Below are 10,320 nucleotides of genomic sequence, written 5' to 3'. Positions count from 1 at the left end.
GTAGAGCAGAGTCCGGCCGGGGAACGCGGTCCGTTGGTGCCGGGCATCAGAGCGAGGTCACCCGCCTACGGGGATTTTGCCACCGTTTCAGTCTCAAGTCATTTTGTCCCAAGGAGGGGATATTCCCCTGATCTGCTTGTTGAAAAATACGCTCGGTGGTTTCTTTACTTTTAATAAAGCAGTTACATGGAGGAAACAAGCCAGTGAAACGGAATCCAGAAGTGAAGGAGCAACTTCAGTAGCACAACCTGGGTATTTTCTAGGCAATTTCAGCATGCTAGAACATTCGAAATAATTTTATAAACATTAGCTGACCGACAGATGCCCCTCCCTCTTCCCAGGCTTAAAAAGCCCAAATCTTAAGAAAATCACAAAGGCAAACTACAAAACAACTGTTTGATTCAGTTTCATTTAGGACATAGGGAGCGTGGAGAGGTTACCGAAAAAAGATCACAGGATACCAGAGGGCTGTGGGACTGCTGCCTCTTCTAGTTAAGAAACAAAAGCAGGTGGCTGCGCATTCTGTCTGCCACGCCGGTGTCTCAAGAGGCGTGCTCTGGCTGCCGGGCGCTATCATTTAACTTTATTTTCTAGAGGCTGGCAGTCTTCGACCACGTTGGGAAGGCACCCTGAGAAGCAGAGAGGCTCTGATGGTGGAAAGAGCCCCCCCCCGTGGGGTGTTCCCAATCCTGGCCAACTCGAACAAAAAAAAAGGTACGGCAGCTCCTGAGACAGGCTGATCCACTCCCACCTCCGAGCAGGCAGCTGGGAAAGCCACATCCAACTGCTCTTTCTCTCTTGGCGGCTGCGGCAAGGACCGCCTGCCCCTCCGGACCGGCTAAAGTCTGCAGGAGGGGAAGGGGAAAGGCTATAAAAAGACCCTCTCCCGCTAACCCTTTTGCAAAAGGCCTCGTCAGTTGCCAAGAGGCTCGTTCTTTTCCTGGCTGCAGTATGGCACGTTAACATCGAGCCCTTATGGGGATTTTTGTGTGTACTCAAATACTACAGCACAATAAAAGAGGTATTTGTCCAGAGGTTCAAACCAAGGAAAGGGGTGACACCAAAGGGTCTGGCTGACTGGCGCTCCCCCACGCTGTGTTCTTCGGCAGATGAGCAACGAAACCCTCTTCTGTGACCACCAGAACCGGCCACGTCAGCAACATTTTCACCGCCAAACAGAAAACCTTGAGATCACCACCATTTTTGTCAAATATCAAAGTGCAAGCCAACCTGCTGAAACAGACCTGCAGAAGGGTGAGGTGGCAAGGAATACAAAAGGGTGACTTTGGGAGCTATTACAGTCCTGAGCAGACTTCTTCTAGGCTGTGTGCCATGTTCTCAAGCGGGTCACTAGGAGCAGGTACTGTGGGGGGAAAAAGAGAAGAGCAGACGTGGGTGGTCACAGCAGGCAACACGAGGCACCCCAGCGGCGGGACAGCCCTTTGTGGTCTCTGAGGAAGACCAAGAGGCTTGCTAGTGGAAGGGAACCCTGCTGGGCTGTTTAAAAATACACACGTTAAGTTTCAACAGCACATTCCTAGTTTTTGAACTCTTAATACTTCTTGTGGAAATCAAGAAATCCATATTTATTTATTATTTATTTATTTAATTAGTTTTTTTTATACCGCCCTAATCCCGAAGGACTCAGGGCGGTTTACAGGGCAACATATAAAAGACAATATAAAATTAAGATAAAATAGAATTAAAATGAATTAAATTATTTATAGCCCAAACAATTAAAACAATGTTTAAAAAAGCTTAAAACCCCTTCAGTCTTATTCAGACTTATTAGTCCTTCACGTGCCAATTCCTGAAATGAGGTGGAATATCTGGTTTTCCCGAGCAAATCCACACAGCAAACTGAGCATCCCTAAAGGCACACGCTACCCTTCACCACCACATCCCCATTCGGGACTTCTGGGCTCCCAGTGGGGTTAAAATGGTCTTTCCATTGCCAAAATCTGCCTGTTGGACGTGGCTGTAGGGGATCAAATGATCTGCTATTGCCCGACCGCAGCATCTACCTCCAACTGCTACTCCGGACAACCCTAAGGGGCAGAAAGCATACAACCCACCACCAGTGTCTGCTGTTGCCGATCCCACAAGCCTGACCCCCGCACGGACAAACGCTGCGCTGGGAAGAAAAGGCCTGCCTACCCAGACTCTGATTTACTGACTCCCCTGAAGCACAAAGGAAGCGGCACGGCTCCTGCAAGCGGAGCAAAGGGGGTGGCGGGATCACCCTCAGCGCCCCACTGCGGGAAGCACAGAGTGGGTCAGACTCAAGAGGCCCCCTCAGAGACTGTGATATACGGCAGGCTGATCAGGAGACGAGAGACGCCTCCGCTTTAGTATTCTTTCTTGAATGTTTTTTAATCCAAAATTCAAGACTACATGTGGACTATTTACCTCTGTGCCATGTCACCTCGAGTCACCCACAATTACCCCAAGGAAGAGGAAGTTAAAGGCTTCGATTCCAGAAGGGAAAAAGGCTTTTAAAAGCGTCACCAAAGGTGCGTTGGGCGTTGTATCCCCGAGCTCTACCTGCAGGAGCGTTCAGAGGCAGCAGAGGAGAGCCGAGGCCCAGGGCGCTTGCCCGACTCACAGCAGAAGCCTCTGACATCCAGAGAGGCGGGACCCCAAGTTTTGGACTAGCCAGTAGCCTGCCAGCACCTGTGAAGAGGCTGCAAGGGTTCACCTCCTGCCCTGGTCATCTCCGAGGGGCTTCTTGCATTTTACATGAGACCACCCCTGAAAAGCAACTGGAGGCTTTAGTGGGATCGGCCCAGAACCAGGCGGGCGGTTGTGAGTACACCTTGGTACGCCCATGTTGCACCTCTATTCTACGAGCTGCACTGACTGCCCAGGTGCTTAAGGCGGCAATTCACGATGATGGTTGTCGTGAACAAAGCCCTTCACAGCACAAGGGTGAGCTATTAATCCGATTGTTTCTACCCGCCCCACCACTTTCGACATAGGGGCCTCCTCCAGCAGGGGAATATCATCCAGCAGTCCTTCAAGACCCGTCTCTGCTGGCATTTTGGAAAGTCTCAATCACACGGCTGTTTTCCTGGGAGGTTAGTGGAGCCCGAAATGGAGGCTGCTTGTCTTTGGCTGCTGCGTTATCATTGCTATTGATTGATTTCACAGAGTTTGACTCCCACGTTAAGTCACCCAGAGTTGCTGTTTCAAGATAGACAGCTGTATCTTTTTACTGAAATAGTTTGGCAGCTTTTGGACAGTCCCTGATAAGCTGGTCCCTTAAGACCCCAAAGAAAACCTCTAGCCCCTTCCCCACTCTTGGATGAAAGGTAAAGCAAAGATCTTGTCCAGATCAAGACTGACTAGGAATGTTTCAGAAAGACATCACAGTACTAAGACTCAGGAAAAGTTAAGAACTTTGGATTCTAAGGTAGATTTTTCTATTCTTGTTAGAGCAGCTGAATTCTATGATATATCTGTGGCCCACAGCCAGATATTAAACATTTAAACATATGTAAAAGCCAAAAAATCCAAGAAGCCGTTTCTGGCAGACTCGTAACAAGCGTAGTAGCCTTTAGCTCACACGGCCACCTGAGAAAATCAACCGTTATTGATCCAAAAAAGCCCACCGAGAGACAAAAAAGTAAAACTGGATCTTTCTGCCCCTGTCTGGAAGAGGCGGTGTGTGTGTGTGTGGGGGGGGGGTGTTTCCCCGCTTCTACTGAGAAGCAGGAGGGAGGAGGAAGACCCCAACTTTTTCCTACTGCTTACTCAGACCGTTTCCACCTTTGGTCTTGCGTCCTCCCTAAGGTGCGGCTGAGTTGTGCACGCAGGCCGCTGCCGAAGGCCACCCAAGAAGTAGCTGGGAGTGCTTCCCCAGCACTACCTTGGCTTCCCAACAGGCCAGCATTGCCTTGTCTTCCCTTGGCAAAGAAGGGAAGAGGACTGCCCCACTCTCCTCCCGTTCCCTGCCTGCTGTCTCTGAGGCTGCTCTTCTACTTTTTCTTACACCCTTGTGGTTTGAGGACGCTTCTAGCCCAATTTGCAACAACGCTGACAGCAAAGGAGAAGTTTAGCTGACAGACTCTGGGTGCAAATTATTCAACTAGAGGCGGCTGACACAGGGCACCCCAGGTTTCCTTTTGAATCCCTCCCGACATTCACCATTCTTGGAACTTCAAAGAGAAGCGGTCAATTTATTCAGGCAAAGAACACCCCAGCCAAGGAAGGGTCTTGGAGGAGAAAGCTCTTTCCCTCTCCAAAAGGGACCCCCGGGGAGGAAGGGATTCCCCCCCCCCGGGAGACACCAACAGGCTCAAAGGAAGCTGATGCAGAAGGAGACGCCCTGTTTCTGGCCTGCTGCTGCAGCTGGAATGCAAATACAAAGTGTTAGGCATATGGTGTTAGCCTACAATGTTGGGTTGAAAATATATTAACCATAATGCTATGTCTTTAAGTTGTTAATTGGCCAATGGGTGTGTAAGTGTTCTCATGGCCATGAGAGGAAGCTAGGAACGTAGCTTCTCTGAATTCACTGCTCTCTACTATTACTGTTTTTGCTCTGCCGTTGGTTTACTACTGTTGTAAACCTGAACTGTGTATTGACCTCTGGACCGGTAAGAAGACTTTGTATTTTGGATTACTTCTTGGACTGTTGCTATTGTTTATGACCTGGACTGTTTATTTTTGACTGTGCATTTTTGTTTTTACACCACCTTAAAGTAAACTACATTTTGTTTTTTACAACTCAGTGTACTCTTGTGTGACTCTTGCTGCTCTCAGTACCCTTCCTTGTCTGTGCAACTCTTTGGTAGCACAAGGAGACCTCTGCACAACAAATTCCTTAACACAAAGGGGAAGGCTTTGCATTCAGAAGGCAAGCCCACCAGCAGCCTATAGCTAAGGGTCCGTCCGCACCGCCTCAGCCTGCTTCCTGGCACAAATGGAGGCTCCCCTGCAAACCGAGAGACGAGGAGGGAAAAAAAGCGAGAATAGCTGACTGTCTCCACCTTGCCCTCCACTGTTCCCTCTCAGCTGAGAAAGACGGCCCCATGGAAGGGACAAAGCAGGGGGACATTTAGAAGACATGGGACGTGCCGGCAAGCAGACATTAAACCAAGGCTTCTAACACTCGGCCTGGCACAAGCCAAGAGACTCTTCCACATGGCACAGAATCTGGGCACACGGCGAGAGGCTCCAGGGCGGCGGCAGCAGGGAGGGAGGGAGGGGTGACCAGCCCAGCCATCGTGGGATCCAAGCTAAAAGGATTTTGCCCGCAAGTCCCAGGCCTCACCTGATTCTGTGCTTGTTTTACACTCATCCTGCATCTCATCCTCATCGTCTTCCTCCTCCTCCTCACAATCTTCCTCCTCCTCCACCTCGGCAGCCTCACCGTGCATTTCCTTTGCGATCAGCTGTCTGGCTAGCTTGATGTTCTGCGCTTCGTTGTAATGCATCTTCCTCTTCATTTCAAACTGCCTCTTTTTCTCTGTACCAGGAGAAACAGAATATGCGACTCAACATGGCACCAGCCACAAATCTCATTCCACTGAAGTTATGCAAGTTGCAATCCAGTGCAATCAGACTGACGGGGGGGAATCTCTGTATCGTTGCAGGAATGACTACAAGCCAGGTTAGGGGATGCTCAGCAGGGACGCCTGCCTTTTCTGACAGCTGAAAAGCTCCGGGGGGGGGGCAGGAGGGGGGGACGGAGGGAGCAGAAGAGCCCTTCATCAAATGCAAAGCGTAATTACTTATGCAGAGGCCAGCCATACCAGTTGGCCTTGCAACACTGACGTGCAGCCACCTGAAGAAAAAATGCCTCAGGCCTGGAAAGAAGGCGGAGGAGGAGGTGTCAGAAGCCACTGGACCCTCCGTGTTGCTTTGTGTGTGCAAGAGTCGCAGAGCCCTTTTGGAGGAACAAGAGAGAAGCACTGCACTGCACCCACCCTCCCCTGCAACGAGCAAGACTGGGGGTGGGGGGTGGGGACACACATGGGAGCTGGCCAGAAAGAGGGCCTGCCCTATTCTTAGACTGCCACGCCCAGTGGGCCATTTCTATGGCTATCTGGGGACTGTGATAAAAACGCAATGCGCCCCAGCCCGTCCTTCCCAGGAGAGCCCTTGCTGAGGGACGTCACGGCATTGGGGTCTAGTGCAGGGATGGGCGACTGGTTTTCCCCAAAGGGCCACCTGACAAACTGGGACCGTGTGGAGCACTGCACCGACGTCACTCCCTCAGCTGCTGCTGCCCTCCCCCCTCACCCAGGCTGGACTGGGACCACCTACGGGCTGGGTGTGACCCGCAAAGCCCCACCTACCCAATTCTTCCGGAGTCAGGTCTACCTCGTCGTCCTCCTCCTCCTCCTCACTGCTGTCCTCCTGCCTTGCAAAGATTTTGGGGCCCTGTCCTTCTGCTGCGGCTGCCAACCTGCATTGAGAAAAAGGGGAGCGCTGAGCTGAGGCCGCCTGCCCACAACCCGGGAGGGACGGGGAGCCGGCCTCCCCGGACGACGCCTTCAGGGGCCTCCTGGCCGATACGGGCAATGAAGTCACCACGAAATGAGCGGCATGGCTCCTTGAAACAGGAAGAGCCGCCAAGGGGATGAGCAAATGCAATTTCAGCCGCGGATTTAGTTCAAGACAGAATGCACTAAAAGGAAATTGGGGAACTCCGGAGAGGAACCTGTGGTTAATGGCCCGGGAGGCCGGCCTGGCAGCTGAGCTGAAGGGGAAACCCACTCGAAAAAGCTTCAGTTCCTCCCCGCTGCTCCCAGGCACACTCCAGTCTGACAAGTTAAAATAGAAAGTCGCTCTTGAATTAAAAATAAAAAAGACCTTATGCATTTTTTGTTTAGAATAATATTGAGGGGTGTTGGTCATGCAAACAGCACTGTACGTAGGATTTTATTTGTTCAGAATTAGAAAGTGCTCTTTGCTGGTCAATCAAGAAATCCTGCAAAAGGTAATGAAGGTAATGCAGCAAGTGATTCATAGTGATCAAACTGGATTCATAAGTGGTAGACAAATGAAGAATAATGTGAGACATATTGTAGATTTATTGGAATTCTTGGATAGAAATAACCAGGTCTCTGCAGCGCTGATCTTTTTGGATGCTGAAAAAGCCTTTGATCAATTGGATTGGCAATTTTTAGTTAAAGCATTGGAGAAAATGGAATTTTGGAAAAAAAAATTTACAACCTATTAGAGCAATATATCAGAAGCAAACAGCTCGAATAATAGTTAATACTAGTTTGACAGAAACATGTAGTATTGAAAAGGGTACAAGACAGGGGTGTCCGTTGTCACCTTTGCTGTTTGTTCTAACACTGGAAACATTATTGATTAAAATACGAGACTCAAATAAAATTAAGGGAATTAAAATAAGAGATCAGGATTATAGACTGAGAGCGTTTGCGGATGACCTGGTTATTACAGTAAGTCAACCGACTTACTCAGTTGTATAGTTGATGGAGATAATAACGTCATATGGGAAAGTTTCTGGATTTAAGATAAATATACAAAAAACTAAAATATTGTCTAAAAATATGACTATAGAACAAAAGGTTGTTTTAGAAGAGTTAACGGGATTTGAAATAGTTAAAAAGACTAAATATTTGGGGGTTTACCTTTCAGCTTCAAATGTTAAGTTATATAAGAATAATTATGAATTGTTATGGTCAAAAACACAAAAAGAGTTAGATGGTTGGAAAAAAATACAACTATCCTTATTGGGAAGAATTGCAGCAGTAAAAATGAATGTGTTGCCAAAATTTTAATTTTTGTTTCAAATGATACCTATACTTAAAAAGGATTCGAACAAGAGACCTCACACAAAAGCACACTGTTTGTTTACGATTAAAGCTCACAAGACGCACCACGCCACGTCCCTGGGCATTAGTTTTATTCTATTCTGTGGGAACCCCATCTGTCTCCTTATTAGCAGTGCTTCTTTTTTAAGAGAACTGGAAACAGAAGCAGACCTTAAGAATCATCGGGAAGGCAAATGGATTAGGCATTGAAAGCCTGGCGGTGTTCAGCCTGGGTAAGAGCATTCAGACGTGGTCCAGTCTCCAGAAGATCTGAAAGAACTGCATCCAGGAAGAGGAGAGCATTCTGCACTGGAGAGTCTAACCAGAGCAAGGAAATGAACTTCAAATAAGGAGGGTTTTTTCCCCCCTTAATTGCCCCACAGAAGAAGACAGACATGCCTAAATGAAGGCGATCGCGGACATCCCCACATAGGTGCTCAGGGAGTTCCATATACATTAGGAGAAAGGACAAGGCTTTTTAAAGATACCCGTAGCAGTGGAGACCTATAAAAGCGGATTTACAGAAACGAGAGACAAGAGTTAATCAAAGCCACGGAGAACTTTCTTACAAGCATTAAGTTGCCTTCAGTAAGATGGGTAGCTGTTTAAATTTGATTAGTAACTTTATTTTATTTAAATTTTATATTTCTTTACTGCTCATCTCCCTCCCTTCATCCATGAAGTTGATAAATAAAATTGTTTCTTTTGAAGAAGAAGGGATAAAATACTCTTCTGGTCAGGGGAGGATCAAGGTGAGAGTTTTTCATCAGAGTTTTGGATCGAGAAGGGAGGAAGAAGGTACGACCAAGAGGCCAAAGCCACAAGTGACCTTTTGGGCGAGCCAATCAGGGCTGCCTTGCTTCACGTCCTTCACAAAAATCACTTCCGGGTCCTTGGCCTGCAGAGGCAGCAAGAAAGCCCTCCCCTCTCCTGCCCCAAACCAGCCGGACCCGGAGCTGCCATCGGGCCACCACGCCGGGTTGGAGACAGCTCTCCTTCCCGCAGCACCCTCGAGCGGCGGGAGACCCCGGGCCCACCCTCAGCGGGGAGAGCGGGGCCGGGGGGCCGCCTCGCGCCCCGCAATAAGGCCAAGCCTCCTGCTCCCCCCCACAGGGCCCTCCCGACCAGAGCCGCCCTCGGGCCAGGGTCCCGCGCCGGCCCACACCTACTTCTTGGCCAGGAGGTCCGCCGTGGGCACCTGGCTATCCTCGGCGTCGCTGCCGGCGTCCTCCTCCTCCTTCAGGCTGCGGGGAGAAGGGGGGAAGCTCGTCAGGCCGCCGCCAGCAGCGGGAGGGGGGGAGGGGAGGGGGGGAGGGGAGGGGGGAGGGGAGGGGGCTTACCTGTGGTAGGGCGTGCTGGGCTCGTCGATCTTCATCAGCCCGTAGTCCTTCCCGGCCGGGTGGTAGGTGGCCAGGATGTTCATCTCGTCCCACTTCTGCGTCTTCCTCCTGGCCGGGGAGAGGGGGGGAGGGGAGGGGGGGGTTACCGGGGCCTTGAGTGCGGGGGGGAGGGGCCCGCTCCCGCCCCCTCCTCCCCCCCCCGCGGCCCACCCTTGCTCCTCGCCGCGGGTCTCGCCGCTGGGCTGCGCTTGCAGGCGTCCCCCGGCGGGCGGCAGCGGCGGGGCCTGCGGGAGCGCCTCGGGGTCCTCGAGGCCCCTGCCGCTGCCGCTGCCCGAGCGGTTCTTCAGGATGCCCTTAACGGGCCGCCCGCCGCCCGCCGAGCCCCGAGCCTCCATCGCCGCCTCCGCCCGGGCCCTACGCGCGGCCTGCGCATGCGCGGCCCGGGCGCAGGACTCTGTCGTCACAAGGGCGGGGCGAGAGAGGAGGGGGGGCACGTGCGCTTGCGGAACGCGCCTCCGCCGGCCAGGTTCGGGCAAGGCGCTGTCTGCGCCGTTGCCGGGAGACCCGGCCCCGCCTCCGCCGCCCCTCGGCGCCTCCTCCAGCGAGGCCTGGGTGGCCCCTCCCCCTCTCGCCCCGCCCCCCCGCGACCCCCGGAGACGCCGCCGGCCAGGCGGGAGGGAGGGGGGAGGGGGGAGGGGGCTTCCCGGGCTCCGCCAAAGGGGGAAGCGGCTCAGCGGCCCAGAATTCCCCGTCGCAGGGGCTGCCGGGGGGGGTCCGAAGGCCGCCCGGGGGGAGCCCGTGTGGGGCAGGGGGCGGGGATCGGGGGCCTTGGTGGGGGGGCGGCGAAGTCGGGGGAGGGGGATCACGTGATGCGCTAATGCCGCTTTACACGGCCTTGGTGAGGCCCCTCCCGGAATCCGCCATCCAGTTTCGGCCCCCGCGATGTGAAAAAGACGCGGAGACTCCGGAAAGAGGGCAGAGAAGAGCGACGAAGACGATCGGGGAGGGCTGGAGGCTGAAAGATACAGGGAACGGTTGCTGGAATTGGGTCTGTCCAGTTTAACGAAGAGAAGGACGTGGGGGGACACGATAGCAGCCTTCCAACATCTCAGGGGCTGCCCCAAAGAAGAGGGGGGGGTCGATCTCTTCTCCAAAGCACCTGAGGGCAGGACAGGAAGCAAGGCATG

General features: G+C 52.3%; 1 protein-coding gene across 3 annotated transcripts; it reads right to left on the bottom strand.

Annotated features, from left to right (window-relative positions):
• Positions 1-155: 155 nt before the first annotated feature.
• On the bottom strand, positions 156-9,595 carry PPP1R2 (protein phosphatase 1 regulatory inhibitor subunit 2). 3 transcript variants are annotated; one of them, XM_083364042.1, is made up of 6 exons: positions 9,344-9,595; positions 9,134-9,241; positions 8,963-9,037; positions 6,303-6,412; positions 5,276-5,470; positions 156-1,363 (listed from the first exon to the last, which is right to left on the bottom strand). In XM_083364042.1, the coding sequence occupies exons 1-6, from the start codon at positions 9,526-9,528 to the stop codon at positions 1,296-1,298; spliced, it is 741 nt and encodes a 246-aa protein (XP_083220168.1). In that variant the 5' UTR covers positions 9,529-9,595; the 3' UTR covers positions 156-1,295. The 3 variants fall into 3 exon arrangements, with proteins under 3 accessions (XP_083220168.1, XP_083220169.1, XP_083220167.1); XM_083364043.1 differs by lacking the exons at positions 8,963-9,037; positions 9,134-9,241; positions 9,344-9,595 and having other exon boundaries at positions 5,375-5,470; positions 6,303-7,830; XM_083364041.1 differs by lacking the exons at positions 8,963-9,037; positions 9,134-9,241; positions 9,344-9,595 and having other exon boundaries at positions 6,303-7,812.
• Between the last annotated feature and the right edge of the window lie 725 nt (positions 9,596-10,320).

The sequence above is a fragment of the Vipera ursinii genome, assembly GCF_947247035.1.
Source record: "Vipera ursinii genome assembly, chromosome: 5".
Classification (NCBI taxonomy): Eukaryota; Metazoa; Chordata; class Lepidosauria; order Squamata; family Viperidae; genus Vipera; species Vipera ursinii.
Note: the sequence above shows the minus strand (reverse complement) of the source record. Positions and strands in the feature narration are given on the sequence as shown.